At 39.7% G+C, this 25887-nt stretch overlaps 1 protein-coding gene across 13 annotated transcripts in view; it reads left to right on the top strand.

Annotated features, from left to right (window-relative positions):
* The window catches only part of TNS1 (tensin 1), a 356761-nt gene that overhangs the window by 155611 nt on the left and 175263 nt on the right, over window positions 1-25887 (top strand). The window contains exon 1 of one of the 13 annotated variants that reach the window (XM_039343175.1): window positions 22697-22976. The exons of 11 other annotated variants lie outside the window; for them this stretch is intronic. Coding sequence is in view for 1 of the 2 variants with exons in the window: in XM_039343173.1 (XP_039199107.1) it covers window positions 23058-23084 (27 nt within the window). In the remaining variant the exon portion in view is untranslated. Of the gene's footprint in view, window positions 1-22696; window positions 23085-25887 lie in introns of those variants that run through there. One more of the 13 variants, XM_039343173.1, reaches the window with a different exon arrangement.

Raw genomic sequence — 25887 nt, 5'->3', positions numbered from 1 at the left:
TTCCCAGTTTGGGGTAATGCAAAGCTGATCCTTGCATGGTACACATGATAGATGTTGGGTTTTTTCCCGTACATTCTTCTGTAAATATGCCCTAAGTCCGTGATGGCGAACCTATGGCACGTGTACCACAGGTGGCACACACAGCCCTCTCTGTGGGCACGCACGCCATTGCCCCAGTCCTAGGCCTTCAGCTGGGTTTGATAAAACCTTTTCACTTTAGGCCTCCGCTGCCGTGTGCAAAAAAAAAAAAAAGGTTCAATCAATCAATCAATTTCAACTTCTCACGGGAAAAAAAGATCTTGCAAAGTTGGAATTGATTAATTGAACTTTTTAGTCCCACCCAGTCTGCTGTTACCACCGCAACTACGCCCACCCAATGGGCCACGCTCACCCAATTGGCTACACTATCCAATGGGCCACACCCACCCAATGGGCCACGCCTACCTGGTACTCGACGATACATAAGTGGGCTTTGGGTTGCAGTTTGGGCACTCGGTTTCTAAAAGGTTCGCTATCACTGGCCTAAATAGAGTGGCAAAATTTCTTTGATAGGTTATGGTAGAGATAGGCAACCTGTGACCCTTGAATGTTGCTAAACTACAGCTTTTAATAATGCCAGCCAGAATGGCCATGATGAAAATAACTGTCCTTGGGTCACTGTAATTAATAGTTTGTGTATTATTTTGTTCAGCAAGTAGTAGCACCTGGCAAACCATGTGTCAGCTTGGAAACTAAGCAGGATTATATGTGTTTAATACCTGGATTGGAGACCATCACAGAATACTGGGGCTATGAAGTTAAAACAAAAAATCCAGAAGAATATAGTGCTAAGCCACTACTATTCAGTTGCCAAGAAAGCTGCTCAGGGGCAATCATGAGGAATCAAGCAGAACTAGAAGGTGTCTTTATAATGTTTCATCAGAAAAGTTAATTAAGAAAATAATTTTTAATGGAAGTGGTTTCCCCAAACCCAAACCCAGAAAAATTCAGCTCTGCAAGTTGCTTGGATGTTTTATTTCAAGTTAGCTAAACACACACAGACACACACACACACACACACACACACACACACACAAATAAATCCCCATCTAAATCAAGACCGCCAGAGATCCTTCTGAATTATATCAGTAGGTGGCAAACTTCTGTTTATTCATATTAAAGTTGTTTTGTAACTATGCAGTATTATTTGTTTTCATAACCATACAGTGGATTATTTGTTTGTTTGTTTGTTTGTTTGTTTATTGATTGATTTAGAGGTGGAGTAAAGGCACAGATGTGAATGCTTTTGGGGATAGCAGAAGTGAGTGAACTCACTCAGTCTGAGCCAGTTAACTCGGACTGCAAATACGGTTAGCAGAAACGCCCAGGGAGCTGCACATTCAGATGTTTTTTGGTACTTTTCAAGCACTGTTTGTTGGGGATACATTCAGACGACTTTGTGTGTCTATTCCATTTTGATGACCTGCTTTTTTTTTTTTTTTTTTTGTATCTTGGCTTGGCATAGTTAGATTGTCCTTGGTGAGGAAAGACCTAATGTTGTTCCAATGTTTTGGAACAATGATATGGAGGTATAACTCTGGGCAGACCTCTTGATAAATTTAAAGTAGAGCTAGACTTTTGGTCAGGAGGAAAGACTGAATGCCAAAAATATTAATCTGAAAGTCTGAGCATTTTTTACATTTGCAAGAGGTGCTATTTTAAAGCATTGATATTGTAAAGTTCCTAAGCCAAATTGCTTGGCACCATGAGCCAAGAAACTGAACCAACACATCTACTCAGTATTACCATTCTAGATTTCTTTCAGAACTGTAATGTTTGAGATTTAGAGTCTTAGCTAATGGGGAAAGCCTTCTGGGTTTGGAGTTTGTTAGCTTTCTCAGCTGTTTCTAAGGTGACAAGACCCATCCTAGGCAGGTCCTTGTGATCATGTCTGCTCTTGACTTTCCCCTTCCTCTTGCTTTTTTTCTTTACTCTCATTAAGTTGAACATCAGTGTAAGGCAATTTTTTCTGTTTTGAACAATGGAGAGGTGTGCTGGCTTCGAGTTTTCAGCTTCAGATGTCTTTCGGCCAAGTCTTGTGATGATAGTGCATCCACCAGCTTTGAGATATCTCAACTTCATTGTCAGCACTAGTAGCATGCAAGTGTTTTCTAGCAGCTTTTGGTAGTTTGGTTGGTGGGATAGTAACAGCAATAGCACTTAGACTTATATACCACTTCACAGTGCTTTATAGCCCCCTCTAACCAGTTTACAGAATCAGCACATTGCCCCCAACAATCTGGGTCCTCATTTTATCGACCTTGGAAGGATGGAAGGCTGAATCAACATTGAGCCGGTGAGAGTTGAACGCCTGGCAGTGGGGAGTGTTAGCCTGCAATACTGCATTCTAATCACTGTGCCACCCTGGTTCATAATGTCATTGAGATGGAAGTCCCTGTACTAGAATTCAAAACTCATGATACCAGTAGCCAGTGTTTAGTATTAAAGTTATTGACCTCAGGCTGTACTTAGTTACAGAAAATTTCCACTGTGTGGCTTTCTGCCATGGATGTTTTGTTTCAAGAGTTAGAGAGAATGGGAGAGAAGCCTGAATAAGCATTACAAAGATGATGCTTCTTGCACTGATTTGCATCCACCCATCTGCCACTGGAGCTAGGTTTCTTCCCAGATTCCAGGATGGAAAGAGCATGAGAAGTGATGAACTCTGCCCTTGCGCCTTCTCCCTTATGGGATTCTGAGATGCTCATGAGTTTGAAGATTGAGAGAGGTCAGTAAAACAAATGCATTCTGTTTTCATGGGTCACGGAATGCAAGGTTATGAAGGAACTTGGCTTGCTTTGAATTTGTAATATGCAAGCATATTTTTTCCATTTCCTCCCCTGATTTTTTTCCCTCCCCTTTTTCCCCCATCCCAGGTCATAGATCTGAGTGAAGGATCACTTCATTGTAGAATATATCACACAATAATTCAGCTGTGTTTTTTCCTATCACTGATTGCATCTAATGTGTAGTTGAATTGCCGTTTATATTTTGTTGCCAAGGAAAGTCAGTATAGTATAGAGTGGGATGGTGACTAGGGAGGCCCTGATTTCAGTGACCACTCAACTTCAATGTTCACAACACAAAGTAATACTGTAATGTATTCTCAGCTGAGTATACTTTCAAAGACTGTTGTGAATATAAGATTGGGAGGAAGAATTGAACTGTGTGTATCACTAATGAACTATGTTGGTGGAGACTGGACCAAACCTGAACTGGAAAATGTTCAGACAATTTGTTTTTCTTTCTTCTTTGGACTATTACTGAAAAATCTTTCCGTACGTCTTTCGACTTTCAACTACAGATACAATATATAAGATAGTTATAGGCACAACTTAAATCCCCTTTAATGTATAATCTAAAATAGTTATGATCATATGCATGCACACATAGGGAAAGCTAATTCTATTACTGTCAGATATCAAATATATATAATCAAATAATTTATATGTTTTGGGTATCAAAAATTTAGTCAGTTTTGTATTAATGACATTAATACAAATTTTGTATTAATGACATTCCATAGAAACTGTTGTTGGAAAACACTGTGGCACAGTCCAATTTTGAAGTATTTTCACATTTCTTAATGGAAGCCAGCCTTAATATGATATTATAAAATAATATCCTAAAAAAACTATCATAATAGACATGGAGATGAGGGTTGTTAATATCCGTTGGATATTATAGTTGCTACTACAAAATGTCCCATGTTATTTCTGCCTCATTATGGTATATAGTTATTTTGTTCTAGTTTTCTCTCTTACACTCTTAGCATTTTCCAGGACTTTCTTTGGCTTCTGGAATAAAATTTCTAAAGAAGACAAGGGTACTGATCTTTAGGCTGGATTCTCTGACTTTGAAATTCTAACTGTAGGTCTCTTTTGATGTAGTCTATGAATACTATCTGAAGAAAGAATTACATTTATAATTCTTACAATTACAAAAACATTATTTGCTCCAGGCTATTATTTCATGTGTTCTTGAAAAAGTTCCAGCACTAAATATGAGGTTCTAGACTGGAGATCTGACTGGTTCTAGAGGGCAGTTGTGTTGAATTTTGGCTTGTCATCTTACATGAAGCTCTGTTTATGAAACTGCATTTTACGTTTGAATGTTCAATTTCTAAACTATAAGTCCAGTAAAGTTTCTATCTGTAGATAACTCAAAATTTTGAAAACTCAAAAATTAGGTATTCTGCAGTTCTGGCATACTTTCAGGATCAAATTAGCAAAGCACCTTGTAGGAATGAGGTTTTTGAGGCTGGATACTCATCCTCTTCACTGTAGCCATAAAATGATCTTAAATTCTCAGTGGAAGGCACAATAAGGAAACCAAGAAAAAGGAAAATAATTATTCTGCAGTTATTCAACTTTTAAGATCCTTTCTGGGTCTGTAATATTAGTTATTAAGGGATTCCACTTATTTAAACTTTTGCAGGAGAAACAGGAAAAACAATAATTGTTGAAAGTTCAAGAGTGTTGCCAGTCTTCCTGGAAATAGAAAATTTAAGACTGCCATTGTTCTGACTAAGTTTGCACATTTTTCCTGTAATGTAGACGTGACATTTGGAGGTTTTCTACCAGCAGTAATAGATGCACATAGTACCATATTTCTAATTAGGGCCAGCTCTAAATATTCTGGCCCCCAAGGCAAAGTTATATTCTGGTTCCCCCTATGGTCTGGCTCATTTTCCAATTTTGTTAAGAATTTTAAAAAGGTGCCATCTAGGGCCAGGGTCCCGAACTTCCAACCCGTGGAGTGGCACCAATCTGTGACATGCCAAAAACTGGTCCATGCAAACAAGCAAAGCCCAATCCATGGGATGCAGGCAGCACATAAAACCACGGTCTATGGAACAAACCTCTTTCCACGGAACCCATCCCTGGTGCCCAAAAGGTTGAGGGCTGCTGATCAGGTGTGGGGGGGTTCTCCCATGTTTTTTGATCTTTATTCTTAAGATTTTTAGCCACTGAACATTCCTTTTTTGGGACATTTTTACTCTATTTGTGCAGTAATTTTAATTACATCAGCACCCATTGTTCTAATATGTAACTCTCAAGTGGGCAAGCTGGCTTACAGTATGCACTGTTGTTGCTTTTTGCTTTTTTATTGTATTTTTTGGAAGTATTTCCATTTTAGTCCCCTCCCTCAAAAAACTTTGTCAACGTAGGCCAGTGCATACTTGGCCTTAGCCTAGATCCATCTATGTTCCCACTGAGGATATGGTAAAGGAGACAAAGTTCCCTTCAAAACCCAAGGAAAGGGACTTCCGGTTCTGGATTGCGGCGCTTCTAGTCACACAAAGAGACTTGTCTTTTTGTCGGCTAGCTTCCCTCGGCCGGTAGACCCTTATGCAGGTCTAAAGTCACTCTGGAGAGTGCGACTTCTGTCAAAGAGGCTTCGCTCAGCTGTGGAGGAGTGGTGGCTCCTCCAGCTGTCTGGGCCAACTCTGAGGGCCGACGGAGAAGAAGATCAGCCAGTAAAATGGCCGATCACCTAGCCGCTAGAAACCGCAGGTCAAAGAACAGCTAAGCTTAAAAACCCACCATGGTGAGTTTGGGTGAGACTTTTTTTTGTTCCTCTCTTCATTCTATTTTGCCTTTTTTTTTTTTTTCCCCCTGTAAGAGCCCTGTTGGAATTATTTCCCTGGCTTGGAAAAGCAGCTTCTACATGTTGGGGAAGAAAGGCGAACAAAAGAATAGAACAAAATTTTAAAGACTACATTATATATATGTATGTATGTATGTATGTATGTATGTTTTGGGGTACTGAAATTTTTTTTCCTAAGAATTGTACTATCAGTCTATGCTATCGTTCTTTTTTTTTGGGGGGGGGAGAACGGTATTATTATCTTATATTGGAAAAGTATTTCTTTCTCCACTTTTTCCTTAAAAAATAGAAAAAAGGGGAAAATGACTCTTGAAAAAGATTTCTTAGCTTACTTAGGACATCTACTAGTTAAAAGCTAATATTGTAATTGTTGACTATTTGGAGATGAGATGGTTTTGGCCTTCAAACTGTTTTTTAAGAGAAAGATAACTTGATGCAGCTGAACAATTTTTAAAATGGAGCCGCATTCACATTTAAATTGTAAACTTATTCTGGAAAAGATCTATGAGGCTAAAGAAGAAATATGTGCTACAATGAAAGAGTTTACTACAGAATTAAGAGCCAGAATCTCTCTTTTAAACTTCAACATTGACTTTCAGAGTACATCTGATTATTCTATAAAACAGATTACACAAGAAGAGGACTTAACTGAGAATAAAGAGAAATTGATTTTGCCTTATAAGCAGTTCACTTATGGTGTTGAGGACCAGAAAAAGCAAAGACTGAGACTTGAAATGCTAAAGCAACGAGACTTTATGGTTAAGAGAAACAGAGGGCCAATGCAGAGGCCAAGATGGTTTTCACTGATCCAAATGATACTACAAGCAATAAAGAGAGACTTATCAGCTGGAAGGGAAGCTCTGCTATGGAAACCTATCTGGCATAAGAAAAAGCCCAGAATAAGACTGAAAAGAAATGAAATTTAAAATTTTATGTAATAGATTAAAGGCAATCTAGAATTATGGATTGATTTAAGGACTAAGATTATGAGCTAGATGTAAGAGAAACGGGCGACTAATGGAAAATATATAAGGTTTATTTATATGAAAATTACTATTTCTAATAAGATGATTTATTTGTTTGATGCCCAATGGATTGAAATGATTTAAGGTTTGATATTATCTTGTCAGCTTAAAGAGATTGATTGATAGATTAGATATGTCTAGGATAGATCAATATTTTAGCTTAAAAAGGAGATATTTTTAGGTAATGGATTAAAGGTAATCTAGAATTATGGGTTGATTTAAGGATTAAGATTGTGAGTTAGAAGTAAGAGAAAAAGGAGTGATTAATGGAATATATATTAAATTGATTAAGAATGTGTTTTTTTAGGACGATAGGTTTACTTGTAAGAAAATTATTATGTAATGTTGAGTTAATCTAATAAGATGATTTGTTTGTTAATATGGATGTTATTAGTTATGACAATTAATTGGATGAAATTTGAATTCTGTCTAATGGATTGAAATGATTTAAGGTCTGATTTTCTTCTATCAGCTTAAAGAGATTGATTAGTTGATGGATTAGATATGTATAGGATAGATTAATATTTTATTTTAATTAAGGGATATTAGTGGAAGAAGAAATAAATAAGATTTATGATAAAATTAAGGAACTAGAACATATTTGGAAGGGATACCCGAATTGATAATGTTTTTACTTAAAGTTAATTTGATTATGGTAGTGTAAATTTATAAAGCTTTAAAAACAGGTATAGGTTGAATAAATTTAAGCTAGAATTGGACTATTTTAAATAAATTATGTTACTTAAGGGAAAAAGAGAGGGAATACTTGATGTATTGATTGAATTATGTATATACGTTTTGTCTTTGGATGTTTGACAACCCTAACACCACGGTGTGTCTTGAGCACTTTGTCTTAAAAAAAACAAACAATAAAATTTGTTTAAAAAAAACCAAAAACCCAAGGAAAGCACTGCTATGAAGAAAAGTACCAGTCTCTGCCAACTCTTTCTTCTCTGCTTGAAATATGACTTTGTGTTTCTTGGAGGGACAGGTAAAAAAATAAAGGCTGTTGAGGCAGCAGGAATCCTCATTTGAAATGCAGGGAAGTTTTTAAAATGCTTTATTAAATATGGCTTACCTCAAAATAATGTTCTGAAACTGTCTTCTGAATTGTGCCTCCTCCATTTTTCTTTCCTGAGTGAGAAAGTTTCCCCTATATTTCTATTTCATTTCTCCAGGTGCTTTAGAATTTGTGGAGAATCACAGTGTCCGGGGGTTGCCTTAGAGGGGGTTTTATTGTTTGCCTTTGGTTGCGTGTGTGTGTGTGTGTGTGTGTGTGTGTGTGTGTGTGTGTGTGTGTGTGTGTATTGATAACCCATTTACCTACAGTTTTGCTGGTTCCCTGTGCTGAAGGGTTTTCTTGAAGAGTATCATGGGGTGGGACTTTAGGCTAAGAACTGCCCATCATCCTGAAGAGTATGTCAGTAAAAATGTATTTTGCTTTGGAGAAACAAAAAATGAATGAAATAAGGTTGAATGAGAATGGCTGAAAAACAAAATGCAGAAGAAGGGCCTGGCCCAGTATTACTTATGGTATCAAATTCTTCCTCTGGCCTCCATTTGCATCTGTTTTTCTTCATGCTATTATTAATAGTCTGAACATGACAAGAAACCATGTTTTATCATGTTAGACATTTTTTGTCTCTCCCCCCCCAGCCCATTTTGGCCACAAAGAGGAGTTCTGAACCAGGGCTCTCGCTTTTAATGAAGTGCAGTTGGAGTTTTACATCTGCCCTCTGAACAATACTTCTTCTTTATTTAGGTTTGTTGGGCCAAGCCTGTTTCAAAAACTATGGTGTGAAGTTGGCTTGCTTCAAACGAAACATACCTAAGATTAGTAATACGTACTTTTGTCCGGATTTGGATGGCCAACTGCTGCTCAGAAAGGGGAAAAGAAAACCTTCTGTATTTATCACACCAATGCTCTGAAGGAGGGAATAATATGTAGCAGGGTGAAGTTTCCTTGGCTTACTATCAGGACTATGGCTTATTTTGACATCCAGTCACTTCCACTGGATTATTCCTCTGGATTCTGATTTCCATTTGGCTAGAAATTTGGCGGGCCTTGTAGCAGACCCTTGCTTTGATAACTTTGTGCTGCCTGCAAACATTCCTCATCCCAAGAGTTAACTGCTCTTCTGAGATCTCTTTTCCATTTCTCCTTCTGTCCATTTATTGTAGTGGTTTAGCTGCACTGCCTGGTCTGTTATTGAGCCATAAGCTGTTTGTTCCACCCCCTCCTGTGTTTTCTTCTGAAATCTAAGTTAACAGCCATGTGTACATTATTAAACAGGCTGTTGGACAGCAGCCAGAGAAGACTGGGTGCCAAGATTTAGTGGAGCCTGAACATTGTGTTCTGAGACAATAGTTGTTCAACAAAGTCAGGTAAACTTGAGCAACCTTCCTTGCGAGAGCGGAGTGAGGAGCAGTATAGGACTCTCCACTGCCTTTACCTCTGTCCCTGCTTAACTTGAAGGTGAATAGAAAAGTATATTTCTGTTAGGATTTAGCACAAATCCAGTCATTCCTCTCCTGGGAACTCCAGGCATGTGTTCTTATGCCTAGCAAAATGGCCCATGAATGGGTTTCTGTCGTGAGACTGAAAAGAACAAGTTTGGGGTTTGTCCTTTTTTTGGGAGCGGGGCGACTTAAAACATCTGCAGAGTTTCCAGACCTTTTTTTGTGGCCTTAACAGCATGAAGAAAAATGAACAGAAGCAAAGAGGTCGTGTTATATTTGCACTTTGTGATACTCTTGTTATTTTCCATCTAGTTTGTAACATGCTTGATTTACAGTTTTTATTCTGTAAGATAAAAACCCTTTCTTTGTTCTCTCTTGGACCTAACATTTGGTAATTCTTTTAATGAAGAGGAAGAGGTCTCTTCCTGCTTCTTTCAACCTTTCCGTCCTTCAAATCTATTCTTTTCTCATGTTTATAACAGGCAAATAGAAGAACTTTGGAAGGTTTTAAAAAAAGGCAAATCAGAGCAGGATTACATGTATCTTGCATTTTGTTCTCTTAAGTAGCAAATGCAGAAATGGTACATATGGACAATTGCATCCTTTTGTTTGCATTCTTCTGGAAATACTGTCTCTTGAAACATATAGCCTTCATGACTAGCAGCCACTAATGACTTTTCCTCCTTGAATGCATCTAGTCTCTTAAAAGTAGAGGTAGTCTTGAATTATGACCACGATTGAGTCCAAAATTTCTGTTGCTAAGTGAAACATTTGTTAAATGAATTTTGCCCCATTTTACGATTTTTCTTGCCACAGTTGTTAAGTGAATCAATGCAGTTGTTAAGTTAGTAACACAGTTGTTAAGTGAATCTGGATTCCCCACTGACTTTGTTTATCAGAAAGTCACATGATCCCAGGACACTGCTACCGTCATAAATGCGAGTTAGTTGCCAAGCATCTGCATTTTGAACAAATGAACGCGGTGATACTGTGATGGTTGTAAGTGTGAAAAGGGTCATAACACACTTTGCTCAGTGCTGTTGTTACTTCGAATGGTCACTAAATGAACTGTTGTAAGTCGAGGAATACCTGCATTGAAGTTGGTGGCCACCCCAATGTCTTGAAGTCATACAGTGTAGAATCCCCCATGATCTATTAGCTTTATTGTGTAATTCTACTTTTCCCATATCATTTCATATACATTTATCAAATCTTGTATTTACTGAAACTTTTTCAATGGTTGCAACCTTGTTCTCATAGGGGAGTTGCACCGTCTTCTTGAAAAATCAGTATTTTTCAGCAGTTCTGGGCCACTGAAATCCTAGTATTTTCAAGCCTACTCTTGAACATTCCAGGTTGGCACCATTTCTCAGTTGCAGCTTTAGCCATAGTCTTTTTCTCTCTTATACTGTAATTCTGTACCTACCATAACCCCAGCTTCCTTCAGAAGGGGCAGCCTAATGCGTGGCAACCATTCTTCATTGCATGAATTTAACCATACTCAATAGTAGATGTGGAAATGGAATCTTTGTCCATCTGAGGATGTCATCCTAGAGGACAGAAGCTCCGCCTTGTCTCTTTGTTTATTTAGGGCCTTCCTGAATGGTCTATGCCAGGGATGGTGAACCTTTTAGAGACCGAGTGCCCAAACTGCAATCCCAAACCCACTTATGCATTGTCGGGTGCTGGGTGGGTGTGGCCCATTGGCTGGGTGTGGCCCATTGGGGTGTGTGGCCCATTGGGTGGGCGTGGCTGCGATGGTAACGGCAGACTGGGTGAGACTAAAAAGTTCATTCAATCAATTCCAACTTTGCAAGATCTTTTTTTTCCCCTGCAAGAAGTTGAAATTGACTGATTGATTGAACCTTTTTTTTTTTTTTTGCACATGGCGGCGGTGGCCTAAAACGAAAAGGTTTTATAAAACCCAGCTGAAGGCCTAGGACTGGGGCAATGACACCCATGCCCACAGAGAGGGCTCTGATGCCGCCTCTGGCACCCGTGCCATAGCTTCCCCACCACTGGTCTATGCCCATGGTCCTTCCCGTGCTCTATTAAATAGGGTGAGACAGAGGGATGGTGTCAAGGGCTAAGCTGCATCTTTATAATGCAGTCCTGGGTTTCTGAAGAAGCCTAGAAAGGCAGCAACTCATGCTCCATTTCCATTGCTCTTTTGTACTTCATCCCTCTTCCTGCAGTTTCTCCAGAAAAGATGCAAACGCTATGGTTTGAAATCTCTTACAAACTGAGAAAGGGAAGAGATATTCCCCCCCCCTTTTGGTAACTTGTCAAGAGGCATCTTTTCTCCTCCCCATCCGCATCCTCTGTCAAATGTTCAGAAGAGCCTCTCCTCTAACGTCAGTTGCTATTCACATTCCAGGATTTGGCCTAGGTCTTGAGAAAGGCTGGGAAAAGGAAGTAAACTTCTGGGTCATTATTTGGCTCAGGGGGAATGTGTCCCTCCAGTGAGCTTTGGGAAGAATATTTCTGGAATGTGTCATTGGTATTCAGTTATGAATTCAACTCTGAAATATCTAACCTCTGCTTATTTGGGCTACAAGACTCTATTCTTAGTTATGTATCTCACTATTTCTAACCTTAGTTTTTATCCCTCTTATTTTTAATAGAGGAACTATACTGTATATTACAAGTTGAAAAAAAGTACAAATAATTAATCTTGTTCTGAGTTTCCTCCTGCCACTCTAAAAATATATCCCCATTGGCCTAAGTAATGGAAGTGGATTGGTTAAGGAGCACTTCTAATTATTTGTATTATGCTGTTGTTGATCAAGATGTTTATAAAACATGTCCCCACCAAAGTTTTGGTCAAAACTAGAGGTCAGGCATTATAAAGATCTGTTAGGGTATCAAAAAGTATACAAGAAAAGGAAGCACCAGTTTGTATTGGTTTCCTCAGATACAATATTGTGTAGATAGTTCCCATGATACTTGCATGAAGATCCATGAAATGTATGGTGGGGATGAGATAGCCTTCGTCACATCAATGCAGCTCTATCAACTTCCTCATATTGACATTTCTTTGGAAATACATAAAACTGTGAACTGTGTGTGTGTGTGTGTGTGTGTGTGTGAGTTTTCTCTCACATAATCATTTTAATTCTAGCAAAATAATGGCAGCATGTAATGGGCACATATAGCTATTGGTCTTTGTGCTTGAGTATGGAACAGGTATTGTCTTGCAATTTCTCTAGCCAAGAAATCTGACATTCTAACCTCCTTTATGAACTATGTAAATGAAGCACATGTGCATATTTAACATAATTCTGTTTGTTTTGTTCATGAAGAAAGGCAACTCTGGGTAGCAAACCGAAACCCTAGCCCTTAAGTGATTGGAAACATTGCTTGGCCTCAGCCGTTGGCTGAAAGAATCTGTTCAACTTTCCTGTTGAATTTCCCTCTGTTGAGATATCATCAGATGCTGCTAACTGATTCCAGAAGAAACCATACATTTGGCTGGCTTTGTGGGAATGATATTCTGAGGAATCACCTTTTCCTTCCAGATTTTGAAGTTTGGTTGCTGTTAGTGCAGTAGCGTTCTTTCAGTAGGAAAGGATTTTGCTTTCTCCCAACATTTCCCAGAATTTCTCCCTCTTTATATTTTTGGGAAGCCATAAAGATTTTATATATTTTGCTCAAGGAAGTGAAGTTCACGGAGCCTGGAAAGCAGCTTCTGGAATCTCAAGAATGTTGTCACACTTGGAGAAATGGAGTGTTCTCGGATCCTTGGACATCCACTTTTCTTTTGCTCACTTCATTAGTGACAAGTCAAATGGAAGTAACGCTAACCCAGTTCTGAATATCATGTAGAATCTTTGGCTCCAGAGACTGAAATCCAATCTGCGTAAAATTGAGCAGCATTTATGTAGGAAAGGAGAATATCTATGTAAGCAGTACTGTTATCCTCGGCTGAATTTTGTAAGTGTTTATGATAGATTATGTAAATTGTTTTTGTTTTTATCCCACGGTTGCCAGCCTTGACTGCTGCTTACCGCAGTTTGATGTAATCTATTTGCTTCTTTATAATGAGAATCCAATTTATAGCAGTTAGTAGGCAGATATCCTTTTTCTTAGCTGGTTGCCTAACTGTGGGTTGCTCGTCTTAGAGAGGATTGCCTAGTGCAGTGGTGGCGAACCTATGGCACACGTGCCAGAGGTGGCACTCAGAACTCTCTCTGTGGGCACGTGTGCTGTTGCCCCAGCAGAGTTCGCCAGAGTAGAGAGCACGTGGCGTTTGGAAGCAACAGGGCAGGAAGTGAGTGAGCAAGTGGCGTTGGCCCCCCCAGAGATGCCCCGGAGATGGCGAGGGACTGGCCCTGGCCACGCTCACCCAGTCTGCCGTGACCACTACAGCCATGCCCACCCAGTGGACCACTCCCCCCACCCCCCTAAGGGCACCACAATGCTGATGCAGCCCTGGCACTTTGCGATAAATAAGTGGGTTTTGGGTTGCAATTTGGGCACTTGGTCTCTAAAAGGTTTGCCATCAGTGGCCTAGTGTGTTCTTTGTAGTTTGTTCATTTTAGTGCTTTTGAAGGACTTACAAATGTAACAGCACAGCTAGGTCTGTAGAGTGAGAAACTGAAGGTCTTAAACCTTCTCTTTCAGAAGCTCTCAACACATTCTGACCCCACCTTCCTCCCTTGTGTAGGGGCTTTGTAGTCACTGCTTCAGACACCTCTGTGTCAGAGAGCCTGGTATCATTTTTTCTAAGCTTGATCTTTAAGAGAAATGGGGCTTCCACCACCTTGACTGGCATTCTCTCCTCGTTTAGCAACTGCAATTTGTTCCTTAAATTGGAAACAAAATGGTCGCTAAACAAAATGTTCCACAAAGTGATCCGCATAACTGAGAGCGAGCGAGTGAGAGAGGGACTGCAAAGATCAGTGGTTGCTGCTATCTCATTCATATAAAGTTCTCTCATGCAGCAACATGAACATTACTCCCTCTTAGGTATAAGCTGTGGTCAAGTGTAGAGATTTAGGTGTAAGTGCATGGATTGGTCAGAAAATGATTTATTTCTTTTTATTACCATGTATTTATGAACTATTGCTAAAGGAGGTAGCTGCTAAATGAGGAGTGGCTGTAAAAATAAAAAGGGAATAAAAAGCGTGATACTTTCTTCCCCCTTCTGGAGATAAATCAACCTCATAAGAGATAAACACATGTTATTTTTTTTTAAAAAAAAATCCTCAAAACCTATGATATATGCAGCCTGATTTACAACATATCTGCAGTGCTCCAGGCAAACCACAAGATATGACTAATTTGCTAGTGAACCAGCTGCAGCTCCTGGATGGTCTTTAAGGGCAACTCTCTGTGTTTCTTTGTCCATGGACCTTCCCTGGCTTCTCAGGGTTATTTCTGCCCTTTATTTGAGCTAATGAGGAGATGGTGCATTCCATTCCCCCCCCCCCCTCAGTTCAGGTGCAGAACCTTCTTTATCCATATTCCCAGAGTTCTGCTTTTGTTTTTGAAAAGGATAACCTGTTTTTCTGTTTAAGAGGTGAGAGTTTGAGAGAATCTCCTGAAGGCACAGGCTTAAAGCCTGGGCCTGAAAGAAGGGGTGTATTCAAACTCAGACTCTCTGGCATTTAGACTGGCAGTATTGTGAATATAGGTTGGCTGTTCACAACCTAATTATTGTTTGTGATGCTCTTTAACCTGTTTTGGTTTATGGCTTTCATTTTCAGTTTTGAATCGATCGGTGAACGGTTTTATTGATAGAAATGTTTATTAACATAAATAAATAGCTACAGATTTGTATATCAAAATAATTTTCATGAAAAGTCCAAGCGAACCAATTGTATGTAGTGAACTCTGGAAGTCTTTCAGCAATCAGCACATACACACAAACACACAAAAAGAAATGCGTTAACAGCTCCTTGCATAATCAGGCTGTTTCTACTTGCAAGAGACCACCCATATCTATAAAATGTAAGAGCTGGATGGGCTGAGATGTTTTTGGGATGCCAGCAACATTCTTAGGTCAGGCACTAGAAGACTCCTCCAAATGTGTGAAAGTAATCATTGAACAAATGGGCCTTTGTTCTTGGTACCTTTCTGACAGGGGTGGGGAACCATGGTCCTTTCATGACTTGTGGACTTCAACTCCCAGAATTCCTGAACCAGCCATGCTGGCTCAAGAATTCTAGGACTTGAAGTCCACAAGTCATAAAAGGGACCATGGTTCTCCACTCCTGCTTTATCAAGTTGTTTGTGGTATTCTTGGTATTGTCATCATTTTTATGAGCATGAGTAAGAATGCTTTAAAGTGTGCCGCTTTGTTTGCAGCTGCTCTTCCATATCAGTTGGTAATACCCATGTAGGACTTTACATGTCTTTCGGGGGGTCAACACTTCCACAACTCTGTCATTCCTCTGTTTCATTTCATCACCTGCATTGCTGGAAATCTCTTGCTGGTCTGCTGGCAGAATGAGTCAGAAGGATATGTCGTCTGAGTCAACACTGTCTGCCTATGTATTGTGCTCCACAGAGACACTTTCAACTTGGTGATTTCCAAGAGGCTATTGCTAGACAGATAAGTAGTTTATAGCATCTTAAAGGCCTCCTCCTTCTGTTGTACACTTTGGTCCATGGGGAGAAGAGAGCTTCAAATAGACAGGATCGGAAAAAGCTGACCCATAAGGTAGCATTCTTAGTAGCTATCACGTCAGCTCGGCGGATATCCGAGTTAGCTTCTCTCTCAACGAGGAAGGACCTGTGTCATTTTCACAGGGACAAGGTAGTCCTAAGAATAGACCCTTCATTCATTCCAAAGGTCAACTCCTTTTTTCACAGATCACAGGAAATAGTCCTACCAGACTTCTGTCCAAACCCAGCTCATCCCCTGGAGCAACAATGGCACACCTTGGACGTACGAAGGGCACTAAGACATTACATTTCGCGCACAGCGGAATTCCGACGCTCGGAAGCGCTTTTCATATCCTTCCACCCCGCTACTAGGGGCCGGAAGGTCTCGTCCTCTACCATCGGTAGGTGGATTAGGGCATGCATCACTGGGGCATACCAGGCGGAGTCCTTGCAAGTCCCCAAGCATATCATGGCCCACTCCACAAGGAGTGCTGCCACCTCAGCAGCATGGGCCATGCAGGCTTCTATTGAAGAGGTATGCAGGGCAGCCACTTGGGCCTCGCCCTCTCCATTCATTCGTCATTACAAAATCGATAAGTACTCCTCTGCAGAGGCCTCCTTCGGTAGGAGGGTTCTCCAGCAGGTTCTAGACCAAAGTTACACACGGGACCAATCTATTCCCCAACCCAAGGGACAATAGGCTTTGGTATGTCCCACTGCGTGGATTATCCATCTCCAGTGCTGGAGAAGGGGCGTTGACTTACCTGAACGCCTTTTCTCAGCACGGAGATGGATAATCCACACCCACCCTTATAGACTAGGATAATAGGGTATATTTAGTGGAGCCAAAACGTCTTACTGTCAGTCAATGGCTGCGCTCGAGTCAAGACTGGAGAATCATGGTCCAGGACAGGGCGTGGCAACTTTGGCTGACTGATCTGATTGGCCAGGAATACAGTCTCAACCCACTGCGTGGATTATCCATCTCCGTGCTGAGAAAAGGCGTTCAGGTAAGTCAACGCCCCTTTCCTGTCCTCATGAGGCTTTCCAATTGTAGCTGTAGATAGGAAGAGACCTTAAATGCCATTGAAGGAAACAGGAGACGTAAAATAAAGAATTGATCATTGGGTATATATACTTCAATGAAAAGGTGAGGGAAAGGTTGACCATAGCTGAAAGCTATGGTGTCTAATGACTCAGTTATGTTGCTTAATGATGCTTGGATTTAAAATTAAATTAAACCAGTCTAATCCAGGGATGACAAATCATGGAATCATTTTTGAGACATCTTTGGTCATTCTATGCAAACCTGCACCTGGTTTGGCATAGACAGGAAGCAAATATGCATTCAGAAGTTCTAAAAGTGCTGTTGCTTCTAAAAGTAGTATGGTAGCACCACAAAAGACTGTGGCAACAAAAGCAAAGAACATTTTTGGTTACTTTAAAAAACTAACATATTTATTATGACTTGTAAGATTCTGCTTCATCCGGTATTTGCAGTATAATACTGAGAGGTGAAAATAATGTACATTTCCCCACCTTGGCTGAGGCAGATGATAGAAAAATAAGAATTAACTGGGGAATGAGAAGTCGGTATTGACAATGATCATTCAATAAAGATACTGGCCATTCACAAAACAGTTGTTGCCTTTGGAACAGATGTTGCAGATCCTGTACAGGAACAGCAGTTTACATATCAATTGTGAAAGGGTTTATATTTGAAAATGTCTTGCACTGTTAACATTTTAATTTAATTTTTAATTTAAGCATTGTTAACATGAATGTGAGATATTTTAGGGAAAGGGGGAAACTACAGTGAAAGGAGGGCCACACAAGAAAAGAACAGCATGGCTTTTATGTTCTTATGATTGCAAAGGAAAAATAAAATCATATGGGCAGTAATATTTAAGATCAAACAAGGAGGCTTCAGGGTAGAGGTGGGAAGAAAAACAAGAACAAGACTCCTAGTGTACTATAGTAAATAATAGGAGAATTAAGTGATATGTAGCCTATCTTCATAGAAAAAAGAGTGAATAACTATATCTCATTAGTTGAAATGCCAAAATTTTCATAGTCCTGAACATAAGAAGAGAAGAAAAATGACAGGAATTTTAAAAAGTCTGTTAGCAAGGTATGTAAGTTATCAAGAATAAAAAAAAATAGTGGTGGAAATAGGCTACAAATAAGACAAACTGAGAGTTTAGTAGACAAAAAACAAACAAACAAAACAACAACAACAAATTGACGTATTTCTAGTAAGATTGCAGAGTAAATAGTAGAGATGAGATTAAGAGAAGGAAAAAGGTAGTGTATAGGTAGTTGTTATATAGATGAAATTGCAATGGATCCAGTGAATGGAAACTAATCAAGGAGAAAACCAAAGTAGAACTATGGAGAAATTATCTGACAATGAGAACAATTAATTAGTGGAAGGACTTGCCTCCAGAAGTTGTTGGTGCTTCAACACTGGAGAGTTTTAAGAAGAGAATGGACAACCATTTGTCTGAAATGGTATAGTTGCTCCTGCTTGAACAGGGTGGGTGGGTGGGTGGGTGGGCTGGGGGTGGGTTGGACTAGAAGACCTCCAAGGTCCCTCCCAACTCTGTTATTCTGTTATAAATTGAAGATTATGGACCCCATATGAGAATATTAAGAATTAAGACAAGAGGACCTCCTAGTGCAGTGGTTCTCAACCTGTGGGTCGGGACCCCATTTGGGGTCGAATGACCATTTCACGGGGGTCGCCAAACCATGCTGTCCGCCATTTTTTCCCCTTTTCCCTAGCTGTCCTACTCCCTCTTATTGGTGGCCACACCCACTTGGGGGTCACCACAACATGGGGAACTGTATTATGGGGTCACGGCATTAGAAAGGTTGAGAACCACTGTCCTAGTGATAGATGAGACATGTCTACAGAAAAGGAAAAAAAAATGCAGAAAAGAGAATGTGAATAGATGTATAACAGGCTGAAAATGAAATAGGAAAAAAATTGCATTGGTAGTAATGAATGAATGAAACTGTTTCAGTTTCATCAGAATGAGCCCAAGGACCCATGAGAATATATTGCGATCTTTAAAATGTAAGCAAAGCAGACTTTATGTCAGAGATAATCTGCAGAAAAAGTACAAACACAGAGCCAATAAACATTTGCAGAAACTCAGGGTTGAGGGGAAAAAAAATGATGTCATAGTTAAGGAAAATAGTCAAGCATGAAAATGCAGAGGTGAGCGATGAAGTTGCACAATTCAGAAAGGAAGTAACTATAACAAAAGATTAAAAAGTCATGAAGTCAGAAAAATCTTGGGGTCAAGAGTTGAAAAGAACAATATCTGAGATATTTCTACATAAAAGGAAAAGATGCAGAAATGAGGATGGAAATTGGTGTGCAAAGGAATGTAATACAGTAGATGTAAAAAGGGAAATGGACATGAAAAAGGGGATATGATATATATGATTTAGGAAAAAAGAAAAAATGGGTTTAGTAAAGGAACCATGGTATCTAGGATGTGATAATTGTGTGATGGTTTTAAACTTCTTTTTTGAGTGGGTATGAGGAGAGGGGATGTACTTCAACAACTTAATGGTCAATTTACAGTACATACAATTTATGGTCAATCCAATGCTAGTGCTCAAAAGCTTACCAGATAACAATGCAAGACACCACCTCTCTCATCTCAGAAGATTCTGTCCATTTGGCTCCAACGTGGAATGAATGCAAGCAAATTTTTCCATGAAATACTTGGTCAAACAATCACAACTTTCACAGACTAGGACCTTCTGGCCCATCCTTACCCCAAACGGTTTAGAACATTTTAAACAACATAACTGACCAGTAGATGGTTTTTGCCTATATCTAATGCATGATCAGCAAACTGCAGGCTGCAGACAAAGAATAATGGGGCTGTCTCTAAAGTAGGGGTGTTGAACTCGCAACATCATGTGACGTGTCGTAATGTATTGTGACTTTTTTTCCATTGCCGGCAATGGGATGGGTGCGGTTTTGCTTTGATGCATCCAGCCCGCAGGACAGCAGTTTGATACTCCTACTCTAGAAGCAGATCCAAGCATTTGCACACGTACGGTACAATTCAGTCGTTAGGTTCTAGGCAGTTTTTTCATCTCAGCCATGACTCAGAATAAAAGTGAAATGGAGTGATGGCCTTTGGAAAAACAGGCTAAACAAACTAAACACAAAGATTGTGGAGAAGTACGTTACAGTGGTACCCTGGTACTCAACTGCTTTGAAACTCATTGAATTTGGTACTCAATTTTGTCCCGGTACTCATCATTTGTTTGGTACTTGAAACACAAGCTAGAACTTGTCCATGTCAGCTGTCTTATGACACATTACATTATTCCTTATGGGGAAAAATGTTTGGTACTCATCATTTTTGGTACTCATTGTACCTCCTGGAGCTAACTGACAATGAGTACCAATGTACCATTGTATAAGATAGTGAGATTTGTGAATATTAATATAATGATTAAAACCTGGAAAAAATCATTATATGAGGTATTTGATTTTCTTCATCTTTGGCTTTCTCCATTCATATTATCTGGTATGTCAACTTTCCTTTTCTAAATGATTCTGCCATGATTAAACATTTTGCATGGAAATGCCATCTTCAAGACTTTACAATGAAGCTGCAGCCTTCTGCAGCCTCTCCTGAGTAAGCTCAGGGACAGCAGAAATTCTTTCCTGACTAAGTAGGTTTTTAAAAATCTAAAGAAATCTTCCTTCTTTGAAACAATTGGCTGCCCTAGCTTTTATAGGCAGTCATCTCTCAGTACCACTAATGTTTAAGCCACAAGTGGATCCAGATGTGCAGCAAGTCTGTCGTAAGGATGGGAAGAGGGGGAGGCACCTGGAAAGCTTGACTCATCAAGAGCTGGATGTTTTGGGAAAGAGGCTTTTATCCAGGGAGGGGTATGTATGCATTTTGTGTGGAAGGGGTGACACAATGCATGCTGAGTGATGCCCCTTCAGCTGATGGAACTAGGCAAATGAATAAACAAATAAATGAAGGAAGGGCCATTTTTATTTTATTTTATTGAAGTGCACTTAAAGCAGGGGTGGGGAACTATGGAGCTTTTATGACTTGTGGATTTCAATTCCCAGAATTCTTGAGCCAGCAAGAATGGCTGGCTAAGGAATTCTGGGATTTGAAGTCCATAAGTCATAAAAGGGCAGTAGTTCCCCACTTCTAACTTAAAGGAATTTTGCTGCCCAGGTATATGAGCAGGTTTAAAGAAGCTCCATGGATCTTTCCTGATACTCATTATACTACCAATAGAAGAGAATGGTTGTAGTTCAGGGTTAAATTGTGGATCCTTGGTGCTCTCTTAGCTGGGTTATTTGTTTGCAGACATTTCATTGGCCAATTATATAACATGATGTGACCTAGCTGGGTAAAGAAATATCTGCAAGAAAACAACCAAACTTGGAGAACACCAAGGACCCCACTCATTGTACTATATGCTAGTATCTGTTCCAGCTAAGAGGACGTATTCCAAAGGGGTTTCTTCATATTACAGTGGCATAGGTATCCGGTTGAAACTCAGGAATATCTAAGTGACATTGCTTGCATAATGATGTCATTGCATAAATTATGTGATTTATGTAACACAATGGAATCTGATACTGATTTTTGTTTCTGGAAGATTTTAAGGTGACCTCCTAAAACAAGCAAACAGGGTATTACCCCTTGTCAAACATTTTTAATTGCATCCATGGCCTTCTGTAGCATCAACAGTTAAAGGTTCTTTGTCATAAAAGAGCATAAAAAATAAATCTATGCTGGGGATATATTTGCAGGCAGTGAAAAACAGTTATGGTAAAAATATAAAGCTTTGGTGTGTAACAAGAAGTTTGTCCTTGCGAATTGTCCTTTTCTATTCCTTCTCTTTCAGACTTCTCCAAATTTTAAGCATCTGTAATCTTCATTGAATTAATAATAATAACTTGGACATTCTTAATTTTACCAGGTGGTCAAGGAATACCAAATATCTAATCTTGCAATTATAGCTTAAGGAGGAGGTCACTGTGGCTTTCTCATTTTTTTCTGTGTGCAATCTGACAAGAATTGCCTGATAAGTGTGTGTGTGTGTGTGTGTGTGTGTTTCCACAATGCTCTATCTTCATGGAGTAGTTATGAAAAAAATTGAAGATAAGAAGTTAAACTTGGGATCTTTTATGACTAATACGTCTATATATGTTAAAAGTGGATCATTTATTTTTATTAGATCAGAATGTACAAATTGTAGGCAGAATTGGTTATTCTATGGTGGTCAGTACACACAAAAAAGAGAGGATAGAGGGAGGTAGTTGAGCAGGTAATATAAAGGGAAGAAGTGTTCAGGCTAAGTCCATTGGTTTTATTTTAGTCAGAAAATTAACACCTTAAATATATGAGCCTCCCATCTGCAATCAAAAGTAAATCAGGCGGGTTTTGGCTCCTCAGAACTCGTTTCCAGCTTTGAGTGAACCCCGGCACAGTGCAGACCCGTTTGAGTTCAGTGAAAATGTGACTTTCTGAAAGGGAGCATGGGCGGGTTACTGGCCAAGGGTCTCACAGTCCTGTCAGGGCTGGTAGAATCTCTCCTCCATCACCGTGGCACGTCTGCCATGCCAGGCTTTCCAGCCTTATGTCTGGAGAGCCTGATAAGGCTCAGACAGGCAGCCAAGTTTGTGCAGAACTTTTGCAATGTTTTATTTCACTCCCCCTTCAAGCTATTCTGGTTACCCTCTCCTTTGACTCCCACCCTGATTCTTCCTACAGGCTGGTTTATGGATGCCATGCCCTTTAAAGCTGAAGGGGGGGGGGAAGAGAGAGCCCCGCACAGCCAGTGGTGTTGTTTTTGGGCGTGTGTGATGTTGTACTTGGACAGCGATGCATGGAGGGGGGGTGGGTGGGAAGAGGCTGTGCTAATAAGGTGGAGATTGGAAAGGAAAATCCCTTTTGAGACTGTTCTGAAAGCTTTTTCCTTTCTGCTTAATCACTGCACACTACTCTCCCAAGCTCACCAGCCCCGAAAGCCTCGGGCAAACAGATCTGCTGCCCTTTCACCAATGTCTGAATCCAAGTCCCTGGCTTCTCTCTATTTTCAACCGAATACTGTGTAACGTTCTTTTACCTCTGCCAGCTTTGACTAACACCCTCTGCTCGGGTTGACTTTTGCACAAGCGATGGCTAGTATTTTGCTCATCATGAAGGAGGGAGAAGCTTAACTAAGGTGAGATCCACCGTTTCCTGTCCCCTTGGAAGTAGTCACCATCTTGGAGGTGACAGTATTTAAATAAAACAGCCCAGAAGGATGGATTTTGGAAGTGTAATGAACCAGGTATTGTTCTTCCGTCAATTCTTTTTCCTGATCATCTAAAGAAATTGGGGAAAGTATCAGTAAAGGGTTTGGGGGGAATTGCTTATGAAAAGAAGATATGTGTTTCAGATCTTTGGTTCCTGACCTTAAAAAATCTGAATATCTTGAGTGGTAGGAATTAGGCAAGGGGGGTTAATTACTTTATGAATTATGAGAGGTTCTGAAGATAAGGAGACATTCTAAGGAAGTAGTAAACTTCTAGAATCTAGAGAAAGTTTGGATTGTGGAGGCTAGTTTAAATTAGCATTGGTGTTTGTGTGTTGGGGAAAAGTCAGCTACTACAGTACAAAGCTGAATTTTGTCTGTTGAATGGTTGGGAAAATAGTGATGCCCCCATGGGAGTAACAATTTAGCTACAAGATTATGTTCTGTTCCTCTGTTTCTCTTCCCTAAATCTATTTTCAGTATTGTATATTTGTGTAACTTTCTGCTGGAGCAGCATAACTCTTCCTTTAGAGATAATCATTTAGAAATGATTATCTGTCTTTTTGCATGCTCAACTCATAGCATCACCCTTATTTAGAATAAAGGAATGGTAGGATTGGGTAATTTCAGTTTTAACAATTGCTGCAGTAAGAAAGTGAAGAGGAGGAATTAGGAGTTGAGTACCTTCACTTAAGCTCTGCACCTCTACGTGTTTTTGTAATCAGGTGAAGACAAAGAATGGTAGCAGATTATTTGCAAGGGTATATAAGGCTTGGCAGCAAGCAATAAGAAAAGAGTACCAGAGGCAGCATTCAGTGTAACGGTCTTCCTTGTTGCTAGGAATTCTTATTTTTTTCCAGAGTGCTTAAAATGAGACCAAACTTGTAGAGCAAAGTAAAATTTTGATTTACCATAAATTTATATCATGAAAACATGAATGTACATTACTTATTAAGATTGTTTATGTTGCAATAAAAACAGAGTTGCAAAAATTCTTAGGATTGTTCATTTTTTCCAAGATTGGTGTGCTAAAATAGCATGCCTAATTAGGAAATGTTGGTGGCAGAATCAGTGGGACACAGATAATTGATAGAGGGTTTTTTTTTTGTAGCAGTTGTAACAAGTTGAAATTACCTGTCATGTTCTGAAATATAGATCTGTAAAATGCACAAAGCCTGTGAATTATTCACATTCATATCAGCTATGTTTTGAAATAACAGGTTGTATAACTTGTTTGAGATTTTATTACACTCTTTTCATGAATCAAGTTACAGACAGCCACTACTCAATACATATTTGTAACCAACTTGTAAAACACTCCCTACCTGTTTGCTAACCAGAGCAATAAACTCATTTTGAGTATAACCCTGACTTATGTAGATACAAAATAATTTTGCCCATTCTTCAGATTGGGATGTTCCTGGGTAGAATCACTCTTCAATTTTGGCTGCCATTGAAGGTGTTGATATTGCAGGTTTAAGAATTCTGAAGCCACCTGGAGCATGAAACCGAAGAGTTTTCAGTTCTACAGCATGGCAAAAACCTTCTTGAGTTAAATTGCTCTGATTCTTTCTGTCTGTCAGTCAGTCGGTCTGTCTGTCTGTCTGTACCCCCCCCCCCACACCTCATATTCCACTACTTAAGAGTCAGAAGAATGCAATAGAACATCTGGCTTGGTTTTGCACTTTAGGGTAGAACTTCAGCATAGATGTATTTAGGTTTCAACTGTTCTTTGAAAAAGGAAACAGTTCTTGCAAGCATTAGTTTTTAGGTGGGGGGGGGGAAACCAGAGGCTAGTTAGAAGCAGTTAATGATTGGCTGGAGATTGCAGAAATCAACAGGCTTGAGCAAAATATGCCCAGTATTTGCTAAAAAGAAAAGGAATGTTTAATGACTGAACCTTTTATGCAGGAATTCTAGGCACATTGCAGCACAAATGAGTTTTCAGAGAAGAATCCTGCACTTTCAGTCTTGAGGGGGGATACTGTAATTTTTTCAGATGAAATACCCTGCATAGAGAATCCCTAATACAGGCTGGGATTTGGAGAGGCTACCTTTTGTAGGTTCACCATGAACCTTAAGTCCAGGTGTAGACAATCTAATGCCCTTCAGAACTTAAGTATTTCAGTGTCATAATCAATAATACAGGTAGTCTTCAACTTATAACCATGCAAAGTTACAATGGCACTGAAAAAATGACTGCCTATTGTTTTTCAAACTTACGACCATTGCAGCATCTGCATAGACCAGGGGTGTCAAACTGCTGGCCCGTGGGCTGGAAGTGTCACACGGAAGCCGCACCCACCCCATTGCCGGCAATGGCAAAACAGTCCCAATACGTTGCGTGATGTTACATGATGTTGCGAGTTTGACATGTCTGGCATAGACCCATGATCAAAATTCAGATGCTGGCAATTGGCATGTATTTATGACAGTTGCAGTGTCCCGGGGTCATGAAATCACCTTTGGCAACCTACTGACAAGCAAAGTCAACGGGGAAGCCAGGTCCACTTAACAACCGTGTTACTAATTTAACAAATGCAATGATTCATTTAAGTGTGGCAAGAAAGGTTGTAAAATGAGACTTGCTTATTGATTGCAAGGAAGGACTTGCTTTGTCTGGAGCTTCCATAGCTTTCTTCTACAGGTAGTCCTCGAATTATGACCACAGTTGATCCCAAAATGTATGTTGCTAAGTGAGAAATTTGTTAAGTGAGTTTTGCCCCATTTTACGACTTTTTAACCACATTTGTTAAATGAATCACTGCAGTTGTTAAGTTGGTAACCCGGTTGTTAAGTGAATCTGACTTTGCTTGTCAGAAGGAAGCAAAAAGGGATC

The sequence above is a fragment of the Crotalus tigris genome, unplaced genomic scaffold, assembly GCF_016545835.1.
Source record: "Crotalus tigris isolate CLP2741 ecotype Arizona unplaced genomic scaffold, ASM1654583v1 scf7180000017834.3080900, whole genome shotgun sequence".
Lineage (NCBI taxonomy): Eukaryota > Metazoa > Chordata > Lepidosauria > Squamata > Viperidae > Crotalus > Crotalus tigris.
This window is presented reverse-complemented; position numbering and strand designations above follow the sequence as displayed.